The sequence below is a fragment of the Eumetopias jubatus genome, unplaced genomic scaffold (genome assembly GCF_037043125.1).
Source record: "Eumetopias jubatus isolate StellerSeaLion01/CBP00866 unplaced genomic scaffold, mEumJub1_p1.0 scaffold_27, whole genome shotgun sequence".
Classification (NCBI taxonomy): Eukaryota; Metazoa; Chordata; class Mammalia; order Carnivora; family Otariidae; genus Eumetopias; species Eumetopias jubatus.
This window is the reverse complement of record NW_028274833.1, coordinates 812,888-837,584: the sequence shown is the minus strand read 5'-3', so window position 1 is coordinate 837,584 and position 24,697 is coordinate 812,888. Positions and strand designations below refer to the sequence as shown.

At 47.9% G+C, this 24,697-nt stretch overlaps 1 protein-coding gene across 1 annotated transcript; it reads left to right on the top strand.

The window, feature by feature from the left end:
• The first annotated feature begins 296 nt into the window (after positions 1-296).
• On the top strand, positions 297-10,823 carry LOC148162008 (uncharacterized). The gene is given in 8 exon segments (XM_088020452.1): positions 297-1,857; positions 1,860-1,960; positions 1,962-2,357; positions 2,359-2,659; positions 3,179-3,347; positions 4,232-4,491; positions 4,659-4,765; positions 10,767-10,823. Coding segments are annotated over 8 exon segments (2,952 nt in total).
• The last annotated feature ends 13,874 nt before the right edge of the window (positions 10,824-24,697 follow it).

Sequence of the window (24,697 nt, the reverse complement as noted above, 5' to 3'; positions counted from 1 at the left end):
TACCTCCAGCAGTAAATCCCTGGACAGAGGCTGGTGCATCCAGAGTCACTCCATGGACTCAAGCTGTACCTCCAGCAGTAAATCCCTGGACAGAGGTTCTTGCTTCCAGAGTCATGTCATGGAACCAAGGTGTGTTTCCAGCAGTAAATCCCTGGACAGTGACACTTGTTTCTACCGTCACAACATGGACCCAGGCCTCCTCTCTTCTAAATCCTTTGACAGACACTAAAGCTTCTACAGTGAAAATATGGACTCATAATGAATATTCATTAGTAAAAACCTGGACACATTCTGCAATGTCCACAATTATATCCTGGACTCAGTCTGAATATCAAGCAGGATATTCTTATATACCGAGTGTAACTGATACGGTTATATTTTGGACTGTACTTATATCTGAGTCTAAGAAATCATGGATACTGCCTGAAGCTGGTATATTCAGTATTTCATTGCATCCTCAAAGTGATTCTACTCAATCCTTGATTCAAGGAGAAAATCAAGCATCTCTTCTGTCGACACAACCTGGAATTAATAATGTTAATACATGGCCTTTGCCTGAATTTGAAACACTGGTATCATGGAGAGTGCCTTTGTCACAATCAGCCACACTCTTACCCCTATCTGAAACTGATATTAGCAGATATTGGTTTAAAACTGAAACAGAAAGAGTAAGTACCTCGGCCTGCTCAAAACTTCAAACAGTGAGAACTTTGACCCAGTTTGAAACTGATAGATTTGAGCCCTTGGCCCAACATGAAACTCCTACAGTCATATCATGGATTCCAACAAAAACTGGTATATCCTACCCATGGAATAAGTCTGAAAAAGACAAAGTAAGAACCTGGACCCTTTCTGGAGGTGATGCCTTGCGACCATGGATTCACACTGAAGCTAGTATATTCAACCTCTGGATCCAGTCTAAAAGCAGTACAGTCACACCCTGGACCAAGCCTGGGTCTCAGTCAGTCAATATCTGGACTGAAAGAAATACAGGCACATTTTGGTACCTGACTCAAAATGATGCAGTTAGGCCTTGGTCCCAGCTTGAATCTCAAATGACATCTTCTGGGACCCAAAATGGTATAAGTAGCTCTTGGACTCAGTATGAAACTAGTACAGTCAGATCCTGGACCAAGCTTGAAATCAGTACAGTGCAACCCTGGATTCAGGTTGAAACTGCTACAATTAGATCACGGACCCAGTCTGAAAATATAGAAATATACCCCCTGACCCAGTTAGAAGCTGGTACAGTAATAAGACACTGGTTCCAGACTAAACTGGATTCAATAAAACCTTGGAACCAGCCTGAAGCCAATACAATTAGATCATGGACTCAACCTGAAACTGAAACAATCCAAATTTGGACCCAGACAGAGGGCAAAGTAGTAAAACCTCCAACTTCATTGGAACTTGATACAATTACATCTTGGTTACAGACTCAAAAGTGATACAGTTCAACATGGATTAAATCTGACTCCCAATCTGTCAGTCCCTGGAGTCAGGCTGACAGTATAAATCACCCCTGGATTCAGCAAAGTGGTACTGTGAATCAACCCTACTCAGAAATCCAAACAGTCAGACCCTGGATGAAGCTAGAACCTGATGCACTTAGATCTTGGTTCTACATTCCAATGAATAAAGTCAGACCATCGACCAATTCCGAATCTCAGATCTTCAGCTCCGGGTTGCAGCCTGAAGTTGGTACGTTTCACCCTTGGATCCATCCTGAAACCCAAGCAGTGAGATCCTGGGCCCACCCTGAAACTGGTATGATTGCATCATTTGCTATCCATAAACATGACAAAGTCAGAACATGGATCCATACTGAAGTAGAAATCAGACCTGACAGGCATTATAAGCCGATAGAATTATATCATTTGTTCCTTCTGAGGTTGAGCCAGATAGAGCAACTCCCTTAACTAGCCATTTCAGTTCCTGGTCTAAACATGTACCTTTTTTAACCAATAGAAATAATTCCTTCCCCACATCAGTATTTTATAGCTTTGTCAACTGAGATAGGTACAACAGAAAGCCAATATCAAATCAATTCTCTCCGTTTGAGTGAGCTCACAAACATTCCCTTTCTTCCCCTTGCAAGTACTTGGCTTCCTGAAAGACTTCATTACCTGAAGTTTGTCAAATTACAAATTACAAAAACAAATGGAAGCCCTGGTGTAGCATCTACATCTCTTAGCCCCCTCTCTCCATCATTTTCCTTTCTTATTCCTTGTTCTCTCCCATCACCATGTGCATTGCCCCATTCCTATTTGGTCATTTCTTCTTGTATATTGCCTTTATTCTATATTTTCCCTTCTTGCTCCATTCTTTCTCCAGCAGCCTTCTCTCCTGTTCTCCTGCTTAGCCTCCTCTTCTGATAGCTCTGTCAAGGAAATTTCTTCCTTAAAATTTACTGAAGAGAACATTCTTTCTCATACTTTTTCATATCTGCTTGCTGCTCCAGCCACCCTTTTAAGAAAAGAACCTTCTCTGATGCCTGGGTCTCAATCTGGAACCAAGTCTCATCAGCCTGAACAAGATCCTCTCAAGTATTCACAACTCAACGTTTCTTTGGCTGAGTGTCACCTAGGTGTGGCCTGGAAAGGGAGGGTCCAGGCTTTCTGGCTCTTCAAGACAGCTGTTATTTCTCATGAAGCCACAGGCAAGTTCAGTGTAGTCATCTATTTGAGTTATTATCCTTAGGACCAAGGTCTTTGTTAGAGCCTAATTACAAGAGTTTCTCTATAGGTCAGAAGTCATGCCCTCATACTTGGGCAGGACACAATTCAAACCATTATTTAGATCAGAGAATGGGGAATGGATAACAAAATCTTAACAGATGTCTACATATTCGGAGAAGACTAATTTTTGCTTGAAACAGTTTTTTTATAAGTATAGTTCCTTTCAGAGCATATTATAAAAATGCTTTTAGTGCTTAGAAATGGTTTACTGTTCTATTTGAGGAGTGAATAGACATATGTTATTTTCAGAGAGGTGTATTCAGACAATCTCTGTTCCCATCCCCAACTATATAGGGTTAAAATTCATATTTCCAAGCACTTTCCTAAAGTTGAAAATTTACAAGCACTTTGATAAAGTAAAAAATAGGAAATCAAACTGTTCAGGTAAAGGAGGTAATAATACTTCCTTCACCTATTGAAAATATGGATTCCTTCTGCAGAGTGTGGATTACCACCTGGCCTTGTGCCCCACTGTCCCAACTGCTGGGAGGCAGACGTGGGTGAATTTCCTTGGATGCTTTCCCTGCAACTCTCTTTCTCCCATTTCTGTGCTGGCTCTGTACTGAATGAACAGTGGATCCTTACCTCAGCTAGATGTGCAAATTTCATGTCAGTCTGAGTATGTCATTTCAAGATTCTTTAAAGACGGTACATATTCTTTGTTACAGAAATCAAATTCTGTGTATCTTCCTGCAGTAGTCACATCTGATACATTTCCTTAACTAAAGAGAAAGCATCTCTACTTGTATCTTGTCATATCTCAAGTATCCATAAATGGGTGCTTTACCTGTTTTTCAGAGATAATTTCAGGATCCAAATCAATAGAACTGTAAAAAGATACCCTATTTTTGTATAATTTTACCTATAATAAAATGATGGAAAGTTTAAATAGTAAGGTTCACAGTTTTCCACTTTCTGACTTCAAACATGTTATCTCTTAAATATATGGATCTGTAGAAGAATTATACCTCTTTGAAAAATATCCTTTTGAGCATAGTTTTATTTCTTCTTTTAGCATAGTGAAGTAAGTCTTTGGACAAACAAGGAAAACAAAGCCCCCAGAAAGGGAGTAACTGTCCAAAGTTATTCATATTATTACTATACAATATTTCAACTCCTAACTTTCAAAATGTATTTCACTAAGTGTTTTTTTTTTTTATTATTATGTTATGTTAGTCACCATACAGTATATCATTAGTTTTTGGTGTATTTCACTATTTGGTGTATTTGGTGTATTTTACTTTCACGATAAATATTAGGATGCCTAATAATTTAAGTTAGGAATTTTCAACAAAGAAATTGTTTGCATTGTAAAACTTACCTCATCATTTCTGAAGGTGTCTAAACATAGTGTTCCTAATAAGACAGAAGTAGTGAAGGGAATAGTAGCACTTTAATGCTCACCTGGACTAAATTTTATTCATGTTAACTCTAGAGTTCTTTTCTACATTGAAATATGTAATAATAAAATGCTTGATAAATTTCCCTCCCAGAAAGAACTCAGAAGCACTAGCCCTGGTCCAAGTGGGGCTTACTGATCTTCAGGAGCCTGCTCAAGCTCAAACTGTAGGCATTCCCCGTGCCATGCCCTAACTAGGTCCCAAGGGAGCTTTGGGTCCTGGGCTAATCTTCCTGAAACAGCCCATACATTTTCAACCCTTGGTGCTTCCTATCTGTCTAGAGGAGAACCTGGAGCAAGAGAAAAATATACAGCTGTATGACTGCTGGCTACCCAGTTGGTCCCTCATGAGAGGTGAGTAATGCAGTATATTTACATGAGCATAAGTATGATATATTTGAAAAGAAGGAGTAGTATGCTTTCATGTAATAGAAGGTTTGTGATTATCTTTTCCTTCAGCCATATTTCTCCCTCTAACTAGGGTAAACCTAAAATCCTCTCTGTTCTCCCTTTTCCACTAGGAAGTCCTGGAATTCTGCAGAAAAGGCATCTAAGAATACTGCAAGTCAGCACATGTGCCCAGTTTTGGCCCAAGCTGAATGAATTCATATCATTTGTTCCTTCTGAGGTTGAGCCAGATAGAGCAACTCCCTTAACTAGCCATTTCAGTTCCTGGTCTAAACATGTACCTTTTTTAACCAATAGAAATAACTCCTTCCCCACATCAGTATTTTATAGCTTTGTCAACTGAGATAGGTACAACAGAAAGCCAATATCAAATCAATTCTCTCCGTTTGAGTGAGCTCACAAACATTCCCTTTCTTCCCCTTGCAAGTACTTGGCTTCCTGAAAGACTTCATTACCTGAAGTTCGTCAAATTACAAATTACAAAAACAAATGGAAGCCCTGGTGTAGCATCTACATCTCTTAGCCCCCTCTCTCCATCATTTTCCTTTCTTATCCCTTGTTCTCTCCCATCACCATGTGCATTGTCCCATTCCTATTTGGTCTTCACTTCACTTTCCTAAGTTGCAAACCTGAAAATCATATTTAAAGTAACAACTGCACATCACACTAAGGTTTAATTTTTTAAAGTTGTTATTTAAATTCCAGTTAGCATACATGGTAATATTACTTTCAGGTGTACAATATAGCGATTCTGCACTTCCATACAACACCATGTGCTCATCACAACAAGTGCATTGCTTCATTCCCATCACCTGTTTCACCCATCCTCCACCTAGTTCCCCTTGGTAACCATCAGTTTGTTCTCTAGAATTAACAGTCTGTTTCTTGGTTTGCCTCTCTTTTTTCCCCCTTTGCTCATCTCTTTTTTTTTTTTTAATTTCAAATGTGAGTGAATTATATGGTATTTGTCTTTCTCTGAATGGCATATTTTGCTTAGAATAATACCTTCTAGTTCCATCCTTGTCATTGCAAATGGCAAGATGTCATTCCTTTCTGATGGCTGAGTAATATTCCAATGTATATATGTACCACATTTCTTTATCCATTCATCTGTCGATGGGCTGCTTCCATATCTTGGCTATTGTGGACATTGCTACTATAAACATCAGGGAGCATGTACCCCTCTGAATCAGTATTGTTTATTCTGAGGGTAAATACCTGGTACTGCAAATGCTGGGTCATAGTGCAGTTTTACTTTTAATGTCTTGAGGAACCTCCATACTGTTCTCCAGAGTGGCTGCACCAGTTCTCATTCCCACCAACAGTGCAGGAGGGATCCTCTCTGCATCCTTGCCAACATCTGTTGTTTCTTCTTTTTTTTTTTAATTTTAGCCATTCTGACTAGTGTGGGGTGATAACTCATGGTGGTTTTGATTTGTAGTTCCTTGATGATGAGTGATGTTGAGCATCTTTTCATGTGTCTGTTGGCCATTTGGATGTCTTCTTTGCAGAAATATCTTTCATATCTTCTGACCATTTCTTCACTGGGTTTTTGGCTTATGGGTGTTGAGTTTAACAAATGCTTTTTATATTTTTGATACTAACCTTTTAGCACATATATTGTTTACAAATATCTTTCCCCATTCTGCAGGCTGCCTTTTAGTTTTGTTGATTGTTTCCTTTTCTGTACAGAAGCTTTTATCCTGATGAAGTCCCCATAGTTAAATTTTGCTTTTGTTTCCTTTGCCTCAGGAGATGTGTCTAGTAAGAAGTTGCTGTGGCTTATGTCAACAGAAGTTACTATCTGTGCTCTCTTCTAGGATTTTAATGGTTTCAGCTTTCACATTTAATCCATTTTGAGTTTATTTTTGTGTATGCTGTAAGAAAGTGGTCCAGTTTCATTCTTCTGCATGTGGCTGTCCAGTTTTCCCAACACCATTTGTTGAAGAGACTGTCTGTTCCCCATTGGATATTCTTTTCTGCTTTGTCAAAGATTAGTTGACCACAAAATTGTGTGTTTATTTCTGGATTTTCTATTCTGTTTCATTGATCTATTTTTGTGTGTTATGTAACTGTATATTCTGTACCAATGCCATACTGTTTTGATCACTACAGCTTTGTAATATAAATTGAAGACTAGACGTACTGCTTCCAGCTTAGCTTTTCTTTTTCAACATTGCTTTGACAATTAAAGCTCTTCTGTATATGTTCACTAACTGAACATAATAATAAAAATATATATGTAAAATAATTTAAAAACAAAGTTCTTCTGTGGTTCCAAACAAATTTTTGGATTGTTCCAGCTCTATGAAAAACCCTGGTGGTATTTTGATAGGATTACATTAAATTTGTAGATTGCTGTGGGTTAGAGACATTTTCACAGTAATTTTTCTTCCAGTGCATGACTGTGGAATGTTCATCATTTTTTGTGTGCTCTACAAATTCTTTCATCCGTGTTTTACAGTTCAGAGTACAGGTATTTCAACCCTTTGGTTAGATTTATTCCTAGATATCTTATTGTTTTTGGTAAAACTGTAAATGGGATTGCTTTCTTAATTTCTCTTTTTGCTGCACATTAATTGGTGTATAGAAATATAACAGATTTCTGCACATTGATTTTGTATCCTGCGACTTGACTTTATCAGTTCTACCTGAATTTTTGTTGGCGTCTTGTCAGTTTTCTGTATGTAGTGTCACGTCATCTGCAGGTAGTGAAAGTTTTGCTTCTTTCTTGCTGACTGGATGCCTTTGATTCTAGTGCTTGTCTGATTGCCGAGGCTAGGACTTCTAATACTATGATTAATAACAGTGGTGAGAGTGGACATCCTTTTTTTTTTTTCCTAAATAGGGAAAGAGCTCTGTTTTTTGCCATTGTGGTTGATGTTATCTGGGGTTTTCATATATGGTCTTTATTTTGTTGCAGTATGTTCCTTCTAAATCTACCTTGTTGAGGATTTTTATCATGAATGGATATTGTACTTTGTCAAATGCTTTTTCTGTGTCTCTTGAAATAATCATATGGTTTCATCCTTTGATTGATGGTATATAACATTGATGTGTGATAATTGAACCACCTACAACTCAGGAATAAATCCCATTTGAGTGGGTGAATGATTTATTTAATGTATTGTTCTATTTGATTTGCTAGTATTTTCTCAGGAATTTTATCATCCATGTTCATCAGATATTGGCCTATTGTGTTTTTAGTGGAGTGTTTCTCTGGTTTTGATTTTAGAGTAATTCTCTCCTCATAGAATGGACTTGGAGGTAATCCTTCCTTTTCTGTTTTTTGGAATAGTTTGAGAAGAATAGGTATTAACTCTGAATGCTTGGTAGAATTCATCTGGGGAGCCATCTCGTCCTGGACTTTGGCAGTTTTTTTTTTTTTCATTATTATTACTGATTCAATGTATATGTTCGTAATCAATCTTTTCAAAATTTCTATTTCTTCCTGTTTCTAGGAATTTACCAATTTCTTCCAGGTTGTCCAGTTTCTTAGCATATAGTTTCTCATATTTTTATAATTATTTGTATATCTGTTTGTATTTTTGTGGTGTTGTTTGTTATTTCTCTCTCATTTGTAATTTTATTTATTTTAGTCCTTCCTCTTTTCTTCTTGATAAATAGCCTGGAGGCTTATCAATTTTATTAGTATTTTTCAGAGAACCAGCTCTTGGTTTCATTGATCTGTTCTGTTGTTGTTGTTTTTAGTTTGTATATCATTTATTTCTGCTTTCATGTTTATAATTTCCTTCCTTCTCCTGGTTTTAGGCTTTGATTATTGTTCTTTCGCTAGCTCCTTTAGGTGTAAGGTGAGGTTATTTGAGACCTTTCTTGCTGGTTGAACTAGGTATGTATTGCTATGTACTTCCCTCTTAGGACCACTTCTGATGAAACTCAACAGTTTTGGACAGTTGTGTTTTCGTTTTCATTTCTTTCCATGTATTTTTTATTCCTTCTCTGATTTCCTGGTTCACTCATTCATTATTTATATTTAGTTTAACTTCCATGTATTTGTGGTCTTTCCAGATTTTTTTTCTTGTGGTTGACTTCTCATTTTATAGCATTGTGGTCAGAAAAGATGCATGGTATGACTTCCATCTTGAATTTCTTGAGGCCTGTTTTGTGGGCTTACGTGTGATCTATTCTGGAGAATGACCCATGTGCCCTTAAAAAGAATGTGTCCTTTGCTCTTTTAGGTTGGAATGTCATGATTATATTTGTTAAGTTTATCTGGTCCATTATGTCATTTAAAGCCCTGTTTCCTTGTTGATTTTCTGTTTGGATGATCTGTCCATTGATGTAAGTGTGGTGGTAGAGTCCCCTACTATTATTGCATTATTACCAATGAATTCCTTAATGTTATTAACAGCTTTATGTATTTGGGTGCTCCCATGTTGGGTGTATAAATATTTACAAGTTTTAGATCTTCTTGTTGGATTGTCCCGTTTATGATTATATAGTGCTCTTCTTTGTCTCTTGTTAATAGTCTTTGTTTTAAAATCTAGTTTGGGGTGCCTGGGTGGCTCAGTTGGTTTGGCGACTGCCTTCAGCTCAGGTCATGATCCTGGGATCCGGGGTCCTGGGATGGAGTCCCACATTGGGCTCCCCCAGATCCGTGGGGAGACTGCTTCTCCCTCTGCCTCTGCCTGCCACTCCCCCTGCTTGTGCTCTCTCTCTCTCTCACTGTCAAATAAAAAAAATTTAAAAAATCTAAAATCTAGTTTGTACAATAAAAGTATTGCCACTCCGGCTTTCTTTTTATAGCCATTTGCATGATAAATGATTTTCATCCCCTCATTTTAATCTGCAGGTGTCTTTAGGTCTCAAATGAGTCTATTATAGACAGCATACAGATGGGTCTTCCCCATGGAAGGACACAACCATTGTGTCACTCTTTGTCTTCCAATTCGAATAGTCAGTCCATTTACATTCAACATAATTATTGATAAATACATATCAGTGTATTTGTTTTGTGGTTGTTTATGAAGATTTTCATTGATACGTTCTTGTCTTCCTTTAATGGTTTGCTGATTTTCTTTAGTGATATACCTGGGTTATTTTCTCTTTATTCTTTGCATATTTATTAGTGGCTTTGATTTGTAGTTACCATTAGGTTTGTATATAACATCTTCTACATATAGCAGTCTATATTAAGTTTTTGATCATTTAAGCTTGAAACCATTCTTTACTCCTTTCCTCCTCTCATTTTAATATCTGCTGTTATTTATCTATCTATTTATTTATCTATTTGTTTATTTTTTGAGAAAGCATGAGCAAGAGGGGAGGGGAGGGACGGGGGAAAGGGAGAGAGAGAATCTTAAACAGACTCTATGCCCAACATGGAGCTGGACTTGAGTTCAAACTCAAAACCCTGAGATCATAAACCAGGCCAAAATCAAGGGGCTTAACCAAATGAGCCACCCAATCCCCATATGGTGTCATATTTTTTTTATTTTTTAAAGATTGTATTTATTTATTTGAGAGAAAGAGAATGAGAGATAGCACGACAGAAGAGGGTCAGAGGGAGAAACACACTCTCTGCCGAGCAGGGAGCCCAATGCGGGACTCAATCCCCGAACTCAAGGATCATGACCTGAGTTGAAGGCAGTCGCTTAACAAACTGAGCCACCCAGGCGCCCTGCTATCATATTTTAAATCCTTTTATTTTCTGAGTTCCTTGCATGACATTTTATAGAAGTGTTAATTTTTACTGCTTTTATGTTTCCTACCTTCATAATTTTGGTCTCCTGTTTCCACTCAAAGAGTCCCCTTTCAATATTACTTGCAGAACTGGTTTACTGGTCATCCACTCCTTTAGTTGTATTTTGCCTGGAAAACTCTATTTTTTCCTTCTGTTCTGAGGATAGCCCTGCTAGATAGAGTATTCTTGGCTGCAGATTTTCCGCATTTAGCACTTTGAAAATATCATGCAACTCCTTCCTGCTGGAAATCCACTCTTATTCTTATGCATTTTTCCTTGTATGTAACTGTCTTCTTTAGTCTTGTTGCTTTCAAAATTTTGTCTTGTCACTGTATTTTGCTAGTTTAATTACAGTATATCTTGGTGTCGGTCTACTTTTGTTGATTTTATTGAGGACTTCTGTTCTGCCACAGTTCATCAATCTGCCACAGCTTCAGAGTAAGGCTTCCAGCCTGGTGGGACAAAACTTGCCCGCATGGAAGCACCCCCCCTGGATGTGTGCTCTGAGTTCCCCCAGTTTCCCTTCCACCCTTCCCACTGCTACCTGGGCCAGCTGGGGCCCAGTCTCCTCTGAGCCTCAGTTTCCCCAGCGCTAATCTGCTTGTCCCCCGGGGACCTTCCACACACACACGTCAGGACACAGCACCCCGGCTCTTCATCAACAGACCCTCTTCTCAGTTCATTCCCTTCAGCTGCCTTCCTGCCTCAGGTAGTACTGCAGGGGATTTTGCCACAGGTCCTCCCTGACGACCTGCTAGGGGAAACAGGCCAGCTGAGCACGGGGCCCTGGCCCCATTCCCAAGCAGCTGGGGCTCAGGCATCACCTCTGCTGACGAAGGCTGCAGGGGCCCCACCTCGGTGATCCCCGTTAGACCCGGGCAGCTGGGGTCACACAACGAGTTGAAGAAGTTAAGGCTGGTGATATCGTGCCTGCGGCTGGCAGCTCCATGTTCATAGTCACAGAACCATGGGACTGGAGTAGAATGAGATGCCCTCTATCCTAGAGGACGGGAAAATTTCGAAGAGGCTGTCCACAGCCTAGGACCCACGCCCTCTCACCTTCTCTCCCCCTCAACCTCCCAGCCTCTCTCCATCCTGAGTCAGGTCCCGCCCCCATGATGGGGACCCCGCGCACCTCCCCTCCCGATCCCAAGTGCCCCCTGCCTGCCCCCCAGCATCCTCGAAGCTCAAGCCCACTCTTAACAGCAAACCTAAGCTGATAATCCTTAACAATCACTTTGTTCTGGAAGTAGGGTTTGCTCCCAAAGAAAAACATCAACCTGCAGCAGTACTTGGGATAGCACAATTCCTCCACCTGCCCCGCCGAAGAAATAGGAGGGGAAGGGAGAACATATCTTCTAGTTGTCCCGAGCTGCTTGCCTGGCTGCAGCACTGAACCACTTTGCCGGGCCTCCTCCTGCTCAAACCCTGCTCCCAACGGGCCCCCCAAGGCTCCGTTTCCCAGGACTGACCTCCAAATTGGTCATGTAGCTGAGCATGTCCCTGTCCTGATCACCCGTCACAGCTGATATCTTGGGGTGATTCAGGATCTGCCTTGTGTCAAGGAGCCTCGCCAGCATGTGCTACGGAAGGAGAGCCAGGAGCAACCCAGGACTTCCTGGCTGAGAGCAAGCGTCCCGAACATGCAAAAGTGCAGAAACATCAGGCACTGCCGCCCTCCCATCCTCGTCAGTTCCTGCCCTTTCTTCACACCTGCTCCACCCAGGGGAGTCCCTTGGCTTCCAGCACCTCGGAGGAAGCCTGCGCCCGACAGGGCAAGGCCAAGGGCCTGATTGCTCTCCGTTCCCATGGTTCCCTGGCCTGTGCATGTAGCCTGCAGGCAGTCACAGCTTTGGATGCCTGGATGTGCTCCATCCCATGCTGACAGCTGTGTTTGCTTGTGTGTTTGCCTGAAGCCCCGTGGTTTGAAGGGCGCCCTATGCCCAGAAGGGGGCCGCTCGGCTCACCCGGAGCCTGGCTGGTCACGCACGGCGCAAAGGGTGGTCCTGGCAGAGTCAGCGAGTGAGGGAGGGAAAGGGGTAGGTAGGAGCAGGAGGGAAAAGAAAAGAGAGACAGGGACAGAGAGACCCCACACCAGGAGGAAGGGACACAGAGGGAGGGCAAAGAGGACAGAGTGAGGGGGCGGGCGAGGACAGAGAGGGGGAGAGACAGGCAGGGAGGAAAGGTGCTTGTAGGTGCCTGGGCCTGGGGCCTCGGCCTGGCTGTGTGGGGCTTGTGGAGACAGAGTTTGCAGCACCGCCGCTGCGCCGTGTCTGAGGTTACGCGGTCTGCTGAAGCGAGGCGGCCCGCTGAATGACTTGCAACCCATGAGCGGACGAGACTGTGGGTCTGCCCTGAACCCTTTGGAAGACCACGCAAGCTCTGAAGGACAGGGAAGGGGGGCGGGCAGCCTTTCTGTCTGCCCCATGTACCCAGCAATCTTTTCCTTCCAATATCTGCTCTGAGTCAAGGGTTTTTGGGGCTCCACTACTTGTCGTATAGTTTTGTCCCCTGTTCCCTGATGCCCGCAAGGCTGTTGGGAGTACTGCAGCCCCAAGGCTTTGACCCAAAGCTTCTGCTCAGATACATCGGGACAGGTCCCAGCCCCTATGTTCTCACCCCCGCCCCGCCCTGAACCTTGCCACTGCCTATGCTGTGCATAGAGGGAATGGGGTCCCACTCCACCCCGGGCGTTTGAGGGAAGATCCCTTCACCCCAGCACTCATGGCCCTGGCCGTGGCTCTGCTCCTGCCCTCCTCCCAGTGTTCCTCAATAGCAGCCAAACCCCACCAGCCGGAGGAAGGATACAGCCTGGGCCCAGAAGCCAGGGATGCACCAGATGATGGCCCTCCAGCAAGCCAGATAAGAACTCCGCCGCTGATCATCCTCTGCTTGAGCCTTAAATAGTCCCTGGTAGCTTGGGTGTCCACTGAGACTAGCGCTAACTGAACAACCTCCAGCATGACAAGTGGGGCCCCCGATGTCTCGGGACCCAGCACTGGCTCTTCCTGTGGCAGCTCCTATACCTTCTTGTCCTGCTTGGGTTGCGGCACCTCCTTGTCTCCTGGCGACAGGACCTCCACCACTGCCATATCCTCCACCACGATGACCAACTCCTCCCCCGGCCAGACTCACCTCTGCACTGCTGGGCCTCACCCTCCTTCACAGCCTGTGCTGCTATTCCTCCTAACGTAGGGCCTTCGGCACCCTCACCTCACCTCAGGCGCCTGCGTCCCCATTGGCCCCCGCCTCCTCATGACACCCTCTGCAGACTAAGGTGGTCCAGGATTCCGGGGCAGCCCGGGGTTCCCCGGACCACACCTCACTCTCCATTTGGACATGGAGCTGAGCCTCGGCACTGAGCCTCGGCATAAACAGAGGGAATGAGCTGGAGGTGTGAGCACGTGTCTTCCTCAAGCTGTCGGCAAGTGGAGATTTGGCGCCCAGGTCTAGAGGCAGGCACCTATAAGAGACCGCGTGCCTGCGGGATGCATGCACAAAGTGGTTTGGTGCCAGGTGGCTTCTGGGTCAAAGGGGCGTGGGCTCCTGGGACTCGGCCTTGCCTGGATGGAATCCCATGCCCAAGGCCAGGATGCTGAATTGACCCTGGGATAACCCAGTGGCAAGGCGGTTGTCGTGGCTTTAGCCAGGCCTGCACCTCGCCCCAGTGGGAGCCAGACAGCCAGGAAGGGAACCTGACCGCGTGCCCATTCCGGGGGGGCCTTGGGGTCCCAGCTGCAACAAACACCCTTCGCTCACCCACTCCCATGCCGAACCCCCACCCCACCCCCACCAACAACACTGGCGTGAACCGTTCCTGCGGCCCCGTCGAGCATGCAGTTGCCTGGTATTTTACAGCCAATGGGAAGCTGTCCCTCGCCGTTCCCGAATAGATTCCTGTAAGACTTAGGACACTGTGTGCCCCCGGGGAAAGCCTGGTCGGGTGTGCATGGAAAAGTTCAGCCCAAGTCCTGGGGTATCAATAGTGTGATTTCAGGAAACAGAGGCCCCGAAGCCATCTCCTGGCAAGGGGAAAGGTGCGGCTACAGTTTATCCCAGTGCATGCCCTTTGCTGGTCAGGAACAGAGCGACGAAAAGTGCTCTGGCCATCCATCTGCCTGTCCTTTCCTCACGCTCTCCTCTATGTCCTCCTCTCTGACATTCTCTTCCGGTGCTCTTTCTCTGTCACTCTGGCCACACGGCCTCTGGAACATAAAGGCTTTTGGAAGGAAGATGCAGATGCATCTCTGTGCAGCTCCTTTCCCGGGAATTCAAAGCCCTCTCCCCCTTTTCGATCTGGCAGCCAGGCCAGTGAGCCTCGGAAAGGTGCCAAGATGGTGCCCACACAAACCCAAGCTCACACTCACACAGACACGCAGTGTGTTTGGCATGGAGGAGAGAGAGACCCCTGCCTTTCCCGGAGCCAAGAGCATACAGCAAAGGGGTCCCAGATACCCCACTCTGAACAGGAAGACTGGGTGAACCCTTTGGAGAGGGCAGCAGGTGGATGCTGTCTGCCGGCTCGGTGACCTCAGTGCCCACACATTGGAAGCCCAGGCAGCAAGGAGTTGAGGACGGCACCCAGGTGACAGGCAGCACGAACACCTACATCAGCAGAGATGGAGCGTCTTGTGTTGCATGCTGCCAAAGGCACGAATGTCCCGGGAAGGGGTTCCCGGCTCATCTGACCTGCAGAGGAGAAAGCATCCACTCTCGACTCCCCCTGTCTGGGCCAGCTGGGTGAGACCATTAGCAGAACACCAAGTCAGGCCATCATGTCCCCAGAGCTGGCCCACAAATGTGGTGAGAGAATGCCCAAGTGTGTTTTCGAGTCAGAAAATTAGGCCTGGGCCTGTTGGTCTGACGCCAGTGCAAGCCAGTCTCTCCAGGCATCACTGACAAGCAGGTGATATCTGCATGAGTTTGTGTCTGCATTTGTGTGTGTGGCCATCTTCTCTTCCATGTGTGGAGCCCGGGGGTCTGGCTGTATGTCATGTGTGTGTGTATGCATGAGCTCATGTGTGTGTTGTGTGTCGCTCTGTGTTTCCAGTCATTGAGTGTTTCCGTCTCAGTTGGGGGAAGCGTGCACATATATCCAGGCACATTCCCCGACCAGGTCTCCACACGTTTCCCCCAGAGTGGATTTCATATGTGCCCCACAGTCTTGGACCGTGGTTACCATCTGTTCACCCTTCACGTGGATGCTATCCACGTCTACTCCCACTCCCGGGTGACATTCGTGCAATGACAGACCTCTGGCATTGTCCTTGCCGGGGAGGGAAGGTGAGAGGGGCCACAGGACAAGAGGAGAGTCGCCTGGGAATGAGACTCTTGCCCCTTTCTCCATCTTTGGCAGAGCTGGAAATCCCACAGTCCCTCTCCTTTGCTGCCTGGGGTCTACACACACACAGTCATACACATGTGTGCACATGCAAACCCTTGGACACACGACACACACGCATACGGTCTCCACACAGAGGCATGCACCGTTGGCCACACACTCTCACAATCACACGTGACTGGAAACACACAGAGACACGAAACCCACACACGAGGTCATGCATACACACACAAACGACACACACCCACACACCCGGGCTAGACGCACGGCAAAGATGGCTGCATGCACACACAGAGACAGAAACCCATGCAGACCAGCACTGCTCTCGCTCTCTCACACAGGTGTGCGCACGCACACACACACAAACACACACAATCTGTGGCCAAAAGGCATGCATGTTGGCTCACACTTCCACTCCCACACACCCCTGTGCATGCACACAGTCAGACCTAATAATACAAAAACACACGTGTCCTGCACACCGGCATGCGCAATTGCCCGGGCAAACACACTCAGCTGCGCTCACAAACACACGCACAACACCTACACAAGGTCTACGTCACAGCCATACCCGCTTGCCCCTGCACTAACCCACACACTCCCTCCACACAAGAAATCACTCAGACACACGTGCAACAAATACACATGGTCTTAGACACACAGGCATACACAACTGGCCCTCACCCAGACACAAAACACACACCTGCCCTCAGGATACCCACAGGGAACAGAAACACACGTTCTGCATCACAAAGGAATGCAAACTGGGCTGCACCGACACACACACATGCATGTGCTCATGAGAACATGCACACACGCACCCCACACAAACTCTCTGACTCACAGTCATGTGCGGTGAGCTTCCCAACACACACAAACACACTTTTGCGCGTGTAATCCCACACCCACAACATACACAGCCCTTCTCCAGTACAGAAGAATACAAAATTGGCCCCCAAAACATACACACACCTACCGACACACACAAAAACACACACACACACAGTGCATACTGCACAGAAACACTCAAGGAGGACACATGGTCCTCACTACACAGGCATACACTGCTTGTCCCTCACTGAGAGACACACACATGCACACATGTGCCTTGTCAATACACATATATGCAATGCACACAGAGCCACACTAGTTTTCAGCACACAGGTGTGCACACATGACCACCCAAATACACACACAAGTGCTAATGCAACACACACACACCAAGCCCACACACAGTCTCCAACACAGAGGCATAAGCGGGTGGCTACAGACATGTGCACACACGCCACCCACACACACACAATCACTGAAAGGCCTGCAAACACAGACACACAATAGACACCATTGAGCATGCAAACACACATACACTCAACACTCACACAGAAGTTCTCTGGCACATGTCCAAACATATGTAGGCCCGCAGAATGTCACACACACACCATACAACCATGGACTAGCACACTCAGCCAGGCAGATTTCTGTTCTCATGCACACACAAGTTCACATGCACTGGGAAACACACACAACACACAACACACACAGGGTCCCCGCACACAGGCACTCACACATGGCCACACAAGCACAGACCACCATGCGTGGGCAAAGACACCCTCAGGAAACACACACCCAACACATATGATCTCCAATGACTGGCATGCACACTTGACAGGAAAACACACTGATGTGCACACAAAACACACACAAACACACACACAATCCTGGGAATCACAAACTATCACTGGCACACAGGCAAGCACAATGGCCACACACATACACACACACGCACACAGGCAAACACACCTGTACATGAAATAGAAACACACACGGTACCCACACACTGGTATGTGCACTTGGCCGCACACACGCACAACACACCCATCCGTGTGAAAACACACTCAGGGAACACCCACCAACTCAGAAGGTCTGTGACACACAAGCATTCACACTTGGCCACACACACCAACACATACGTGGGCATGCAAACATTCAACACGTAAACACCCGGGGTCCCGACACAGTGGCACACCCATGTGGCCTCGCAAATACACACACCCGTGCACCTGCAAACATGCCATCCTGTTACACATGAAGACACATGGTCCCCGTTCCACAGGCAGGCACTCTTGCCAAACTCACACATGCACACAGAAACTCACACACACCACACAAACAACATAATCCCCGGCACAGAGGCATGCTCAGGTGGCCACACGCGCAAGTACACACACACACACGAACGCAAGTGCAAACACACAGCCGAACGCAGACCTCCCTCACACACAGCTCACTCAAAAACCGCAGTGCCTTCCACAACTCACACCTTCCTTCCTTCACACGTCCTTGGAAATGTCCCCACTGGATGGGTTTTGAGGCGTGGGAAGATGAGGGTCCACAGGGACCATGTGGGATGGACTCCTCCTTCGTCCTCCTGGGATACATGGGTTTTGCAGTGCTCCTGACTGGACACTTGCATGAGATCGCATGACAGCAGTGCGGGCCTGCATCCAGTAGCAAGGGTGTTGGGCCAAGCTCCCTAAGCAGTGTCAATGCGCTGGGACCAGGAGCCACAAGACCACGAGGGCCCCGCTCCCCAGGCCCCTTTCCCCCATTGTGCTCTACGCTGAAGAATAAGGTACACATGGACAGAGGTCTGCCTTTTCCGCCCTCCTCCTAGAACGTGCCTCGGGTATCCTGATGCCATGCCATGCCCTGCCCTGCCCTCATGCTGAACAACACCGACACACAGGCAATCCCAAACTTCACGGGTTGGAGAGCCCCACCAGGTAGACTGCCTCCTCACCATGTCCTGGCTCCAAGGACAAACCCACACACAGACACAAAGCACTTCTTAAATTGTTTATCTCTCCTTTCCCGTCCTTTCAGACATGTGCTGGATACTCTCCAGAGCTGCCAATGATGATCCTTGCCCCCATTTCTGTCCTGTGCATGCAAAGCACCACGTAGACTTGTCCACACATCTCTCACAGCGGTGAACTCCTCCTGAAATTCTTGTGGTTGGCCAGACTCTGATGCTCGGCGGGGTCCATGTCCACAGAGCTGCCGTGCCCCAGACACACACACACACACACACACACACACACACAAACACGTTAGGGATTCATGAAATTGCATAATACCAAGGATAGCCAAGGTGGGTTGAGGGTGTCCTCTGTCCTCATGGGATCCCCCTTCCTCCTCACCTAGAGACTCAGGAGATGCCAGCCTATGGCCCAGTGCCATTGCCAAAAATGGCCAAGTGGCTGTGGGAGGCCACGAGGTGGTCGGGAACATGGAGGGACTTGGTGGATTCTCAGCACAGGAGCTGGATGGGACAAGGCAGCCCAGCTGTCTCAGGAACTAGCAATGGCTCTTCTAGTGGCAGCTCCTGATGCTTCTCGTACTGCTTGGCTCGCCCCACCTCCTCATTTCCGCCGCTACGACCTCCACCACCCCATGATATCCTCCACCATGACGTCCAACACCTTCACCGGGCCAGACTCACCTATGCGCTGCCGGGCCTCACCCTCCTGCACAGGCTGTGCCGCCATACCCCCTAATGTAGGGCCTTCGGCACCCATGCCTAGCCTCAGCGCCTGCCTCCCCATTGGCCCCCGCCTCCTCACGCCTCTCTCCGCGGACAAAGGTGGTCCAGGATTCCATGGCAGACCGGGTTTCCCAGACCACGCCTCCTTCTCCATTTGGAAATGGAGCAGAGCTTCAGCACAGAGCCACGGTCTCGGCAGAGGGAATGAGCTGGAGGTGTGAGCATGGGGGTTCTGCAAGCAGCTGGCAGGTGGAGATTTGGCGCCCAAGCCTAGAGGCGGGCACCTATCAGAGGCCGCGCGCCTGCGGGATGCATGCACACAATGGTTGTGTGCCATGTCGCTTCTGAGTGGTGGTGCAAGGGCTCCCAGGACGTGGCCTTGCCTGGATGGAAACCCATGGCCAAGCCCAGGATGCTGACTGGACCCCGGGACCACCCAGTGGCCAGTCGGTGGTTGGGGCTGTACCCGGCCCCACCCCTCGCCCCATAGGGAGCCAGACAGCTGGCCAGGGAGCCGGACCATGCGCCCCCTCCAGGGTGGCCTCGGCCTTCCAGCCACAACAAACACCCCTCGCACACCCACTCCCATGCCGCAAACCCACCCCTACCCACAACACCAGCGCGAGCTGTTCCCACAGCCCCATCAGGCCCGCAGTCTGCCTGGAATTTGTACTGCCAGTGGGAAGCGGTCCCTCATCCTTCCCGAATAGATTCCTGTAAGGCTCATGACACTGTGTGCACCACTGGGTAGGCTGGTCAGATGTGGGAATGTTCAGCCCAGGCCCTGGGGTATGAATAGTGTGATTCCAGGAGAAGAGGCCATGAAGCGGTCTGCCTGCTAGGGGAAATGTGCGGCTACATTTTGTCCCAGTGCATGCCCTTTGCTGGTCAGGAGCAGAGCATCAAAGAGTGCTCTGGCCATCGGTCTGCCTGTCCATTCCTCATGCTCTCCTCTCCATCCTCTTCTCTGACTTTCTCTTCCAGGGCTCTTTCTCTGACCCCTCTGGCCACATGGCCTCTTAAACCTAAAGGATTCCGGAAGAAAGATGCAGATGCATCTCTGAGCAGCTCCTTTCACAGGAATTCAAAGCCCTCTCCCCCTTTTCTTACCGGCAGCCAGGCCGGTGAGCCTTGGAATGGTGCCAAGCTGGGTGCCCACACAAACCCACTTTCACACAGTCACACTGACATGCAGTGTGTTCGGCAAGGAGGACAGAGGGACGCCTGCCTTTCCCGGAGCCAATTGCATACAGCAAAGTGGAACCAGATGCCCCACCATGAAGAGGAAGCCTGGGTGAAACCTGTGCAGAGGGCAGCGGGTGGATTCTGTCCACCAGCTTGGTGACTTCAGTGCCCACTCTTTGGAAGGCCAGGTGGCAAGAGCTGAGAACAGCACCCAGGCAACAGGCAGCACGAACACCTTCACCAGCAGAGACGGAGCATCTTGTGTTGCATGCTCCCAAAGGCACGAATGCCCCGGGAATATGTTCCCAGCTCGTCTGGCCTACAGAGGATAACACATCCACTCTCGACTCCCTGGCCCCACGGCACCTGGTTTAGACCGTGAGCGGAAAATCAAGTGGGACCATCATGTCCGCAGAGCTGGCCCACAAATATGGTGAGAGATTGCCCAAGTGTGGTTTTGAGTCAGCAAATTAGGCTTGGGGCCGTTGGTGTGGCGCCAATGCCAGACAGTCTCTCCAGGCATCACTGACCAGCAGGTGATGTCTGCATGGGTTTGTGTCTGCATGCATGCATGCCGCCATCTTCTCGTCCATGTGTCGAGCACAGGGGTCTGGGTGTGTGTCGTGTGTGTGTGTATGCTTGAGCTCGTGTGTGTGTTGTGTGTCTCTGTGTGTTTCCATTCACTGAGTGTTTCCATCTCATTCAGGGGAAGCGTGCACCTATATCCAACCATAGTCCCTGACCGGGTCCCCAAGTGTTTCCCCCAGAGTGTTATTCATATGTGCCCCCATGGTCTTGGACCTTGGTTACCATCTGTTCGCCCTTCATGTGGATGATTTCTATGTCCACACCCACTCCTGGGTGACATTTGTGCAATGACAGACATCTGACATTGTCCTTGCCAGGGATGGAAGATGAGAGGGGCAACATGACAAGAGGTGTGCGGCCTGGGAATCAGCCTGAAGCCCTGAGCTATTTCCCACACCTGGGACCATTCATGCAAGCAGCACAGATGGGTGGTGCGCCTCACACCCACCTGCCAACTAAAACCTGTCCCTCCTTGCCTTGGCACCTTTCTGTCTCTGCAAGGACATGGGAGACAGACCCCTGACGATCCCCGGAATGCATTCGAAACCTGTGTGTCCTGAGGGACGTGTCTGCACTCAGCCTCTTGCCCTTTTCTCCATAATCAGCAGAGCTGGAAATCCCACAGTCCTCCTTTGCTGCCCGGGACCTACACACACTCTCATACACATGTGTGCACATGGAAACGCTTTGACACACGACACACATGAATACGGTTTCCACACACAGGCATGCACCAGTGGCCACACACACTCACAATCACACGTGACTGGAAACACACAGAGACACGAAACTCACATGAAACTCACACACGAGCTCATGCATACACACACACATGACACAAACCCACACAACCGGGCTAGACACATGGGAAATATGGCCGCATGCACGCTGTCTCACACAGGTGTGCGCCTGCACACACACACACACACACACACACGGCCCACAGGCATGCATGTTGGCTGCACAATCCACTCCCATGCACACCTGTGCATGTACACAGTCAGATCACATAAAACACAAACACACGCGTCCTGCACACAGCCATGCGCACTTGCCCATGCAAACAGACACAGCTGCGCTTGCGAACACATGCACAACACTCACAGAAGTTCTCTGGCACAGCCATAAATGCATGACGTGGCACTATCACACAGGCCCCCTCCGTCCTAGAACTCACACACACACATGTGCAACAAATACACACAGTTTTAGGCACATATGCCTAAACAACCAGCTCTCACCAAGACACATGCACTCACACTTGCCCTCACGATAACCACAAGGAACAGAAACACATGGTCTGCGTCACACAGGAACGCACACTGGTCTGAACCAACACAACAAACGCACCTGCTCATGCAAACACACACACATGCAATCCACACAAAGTCTCTGGCTCACTGGCGTATGTGCTGACATTCCCAAACCACACACACACTTTTGCACATGTAGTCCCACACCCACAACATACACAAACTGTCTCCAGTACAGAAGAATACACAAATGGCCCTGGAAAAACACACAGACACAGACACAGACACAGACACACACACACACACACACACACACACGGTCCATACCGCACACAGACAATCAAGGAACACACACGGTCATCAGTACACAGGCATACACCGCTGGTCCCACACCCACAGACACGCACACACAAGCACATGCCAACACACATACAAGCAATGCACACACAGTCACACGTGTTTTTGGCACAAAAGTTTGCACATATGACCACCCAAATACACATACACGTGATAATGCAACACAAACACCCCATGCATGCACACTGTCTCCAATATAGAGGCATGAGCAGGTGGCTATAGACATGCGCTCACACAACCCCCACACACACATCACCCAAAGGCCTCAAACACAGAGACACACAACAGACAAAATTGCGCATGAAAACACACATACACTCTATACTCACACGGAAGGTCTCTGGCACACGTCCGTCCATATGTAGCCCAGCAGAAAGTTACACACCCAGGTGCGCCTGAAAACATACAGACATGCCATACACCCATGGACTAGCACACACAGCCATGCAGATTTCTGTTCACATGCACACACATGTTCATATCCACTGGGAAATTCACACCACAGAACACACACACGGTCCCCGCACAGAGGCACACTCACATGGCCGCAGAAGAACAGATAACTGTGTGCGGACAAAGACACACTCAGGATCACATACCCAACACATATGATCTCCAGGGCACAGGCATGCACACTTGACAGGAACACACACTGATGTGCACAGGAAACATGCACAAACACACTCACACTAAACTGGGAAGCACACATTATCGCCAGCACACAGGCACACAGACATGTCCACACACATATACACATAGGCACGCAGGCAAACAAGCTCACACATATGTAATAGAAACACACACATTGCCCACACACATAGGTATGTGCACTTGGCCATACACATGCACACACACACATGCCCATCCGTGTGCAGACACACACTCAGGCAACACCCACCAACTCACAATGTCGGTGGCACACAAATATGCACACTTGACCACACACACCAACACATACGTAGGCATGCAACCACACAACACATAAACACCCAGGGTCCCGACACAGTGGCACACACATGTGGCCTCACAAACACACACACCAGTGCTCCTGCAAACACACCCTCCCTATACACACACCAAGACACATGGTCTCCTGTCCATAGGCATGCACTCTTGCCACACTCACATGTGCTAATGCAAACTCACACACACCGCACAAACAACATGATCCATGGCCCAGAGGCATGCTTGGGTGACCGCACACGCAAGCACACACACACGCATGCATGACTCTGCACACACACACAGCCGAACGCAGACCTCCCTCACACACAGCCCACTCAGAATGCCACAGTGCCTTCCACCACTCACACCTACCTTCCCTCCCACATCCTTGGAACTGTCCCCTGTGGGCGAGTGTTGCGGCGTGGTATGGCGAGGGTCTGTAGGGACCATGAGGGATGTCCTCCTCCTTAGTCTTCCCGGGATATGTGGGTTTTCCGGTTCTCCTGACCGGACACATAAGTGGGACCATATCACAGCAGTGCGGGGCCCGCTTCCAGGAGCAATGGTACTGGGCCAAGCTCCCTAACCTGTGTCAGTGTGGCGGGACCAGGAGCCACCAGGCCACGGGGGCCCCGCTCGCCAGGACCCTTCCCTACCTGTGTGCCCTGCCCTGAAGAATAAGGCTCCCATGGACAGTGGTCTATATCTTCCGCCCTCCTCCTAGACCCAGTCTAGGATGTCATCATGCCATGCCCTGCCCTGCCCTGCACCCACGCTGAACGTCACCGCCACTCATACAATCCCACACTTCGGAGGTTGTAGGGCCTCACCAGGCAGACTGCCTCCTCGCCATGTCCTGGCTCCAGGAACTATCCCACACACAGACGCAAAGCGCTTCTTAACTTGTTTATGTTTCCTTTGCTGTCCCTTCAGATACGTGCTGGATACTCTCCAGATCTGGACTGGTGATCCTTTCCCCCATTTCTGTCCTGTGCAGGCAAAGCACCACGTAGCCTCGTGCACAAACCTCTCACAGCGGTGAACGCCTCCTCAACTTCTTGTTCTTGGTCAGACTCTGATGCTCTGCTCTGTCCACGTCCACACAGCTGCCATGCCCCAGGTGCACACAACACACAAACACACTCAAACTCACACACACACACACACGTTAGGGATTTGTGAAATTGCATAATGCCAAGGATAGCCAAGGTGGATGAGGGTATCCTCTGTCCTCG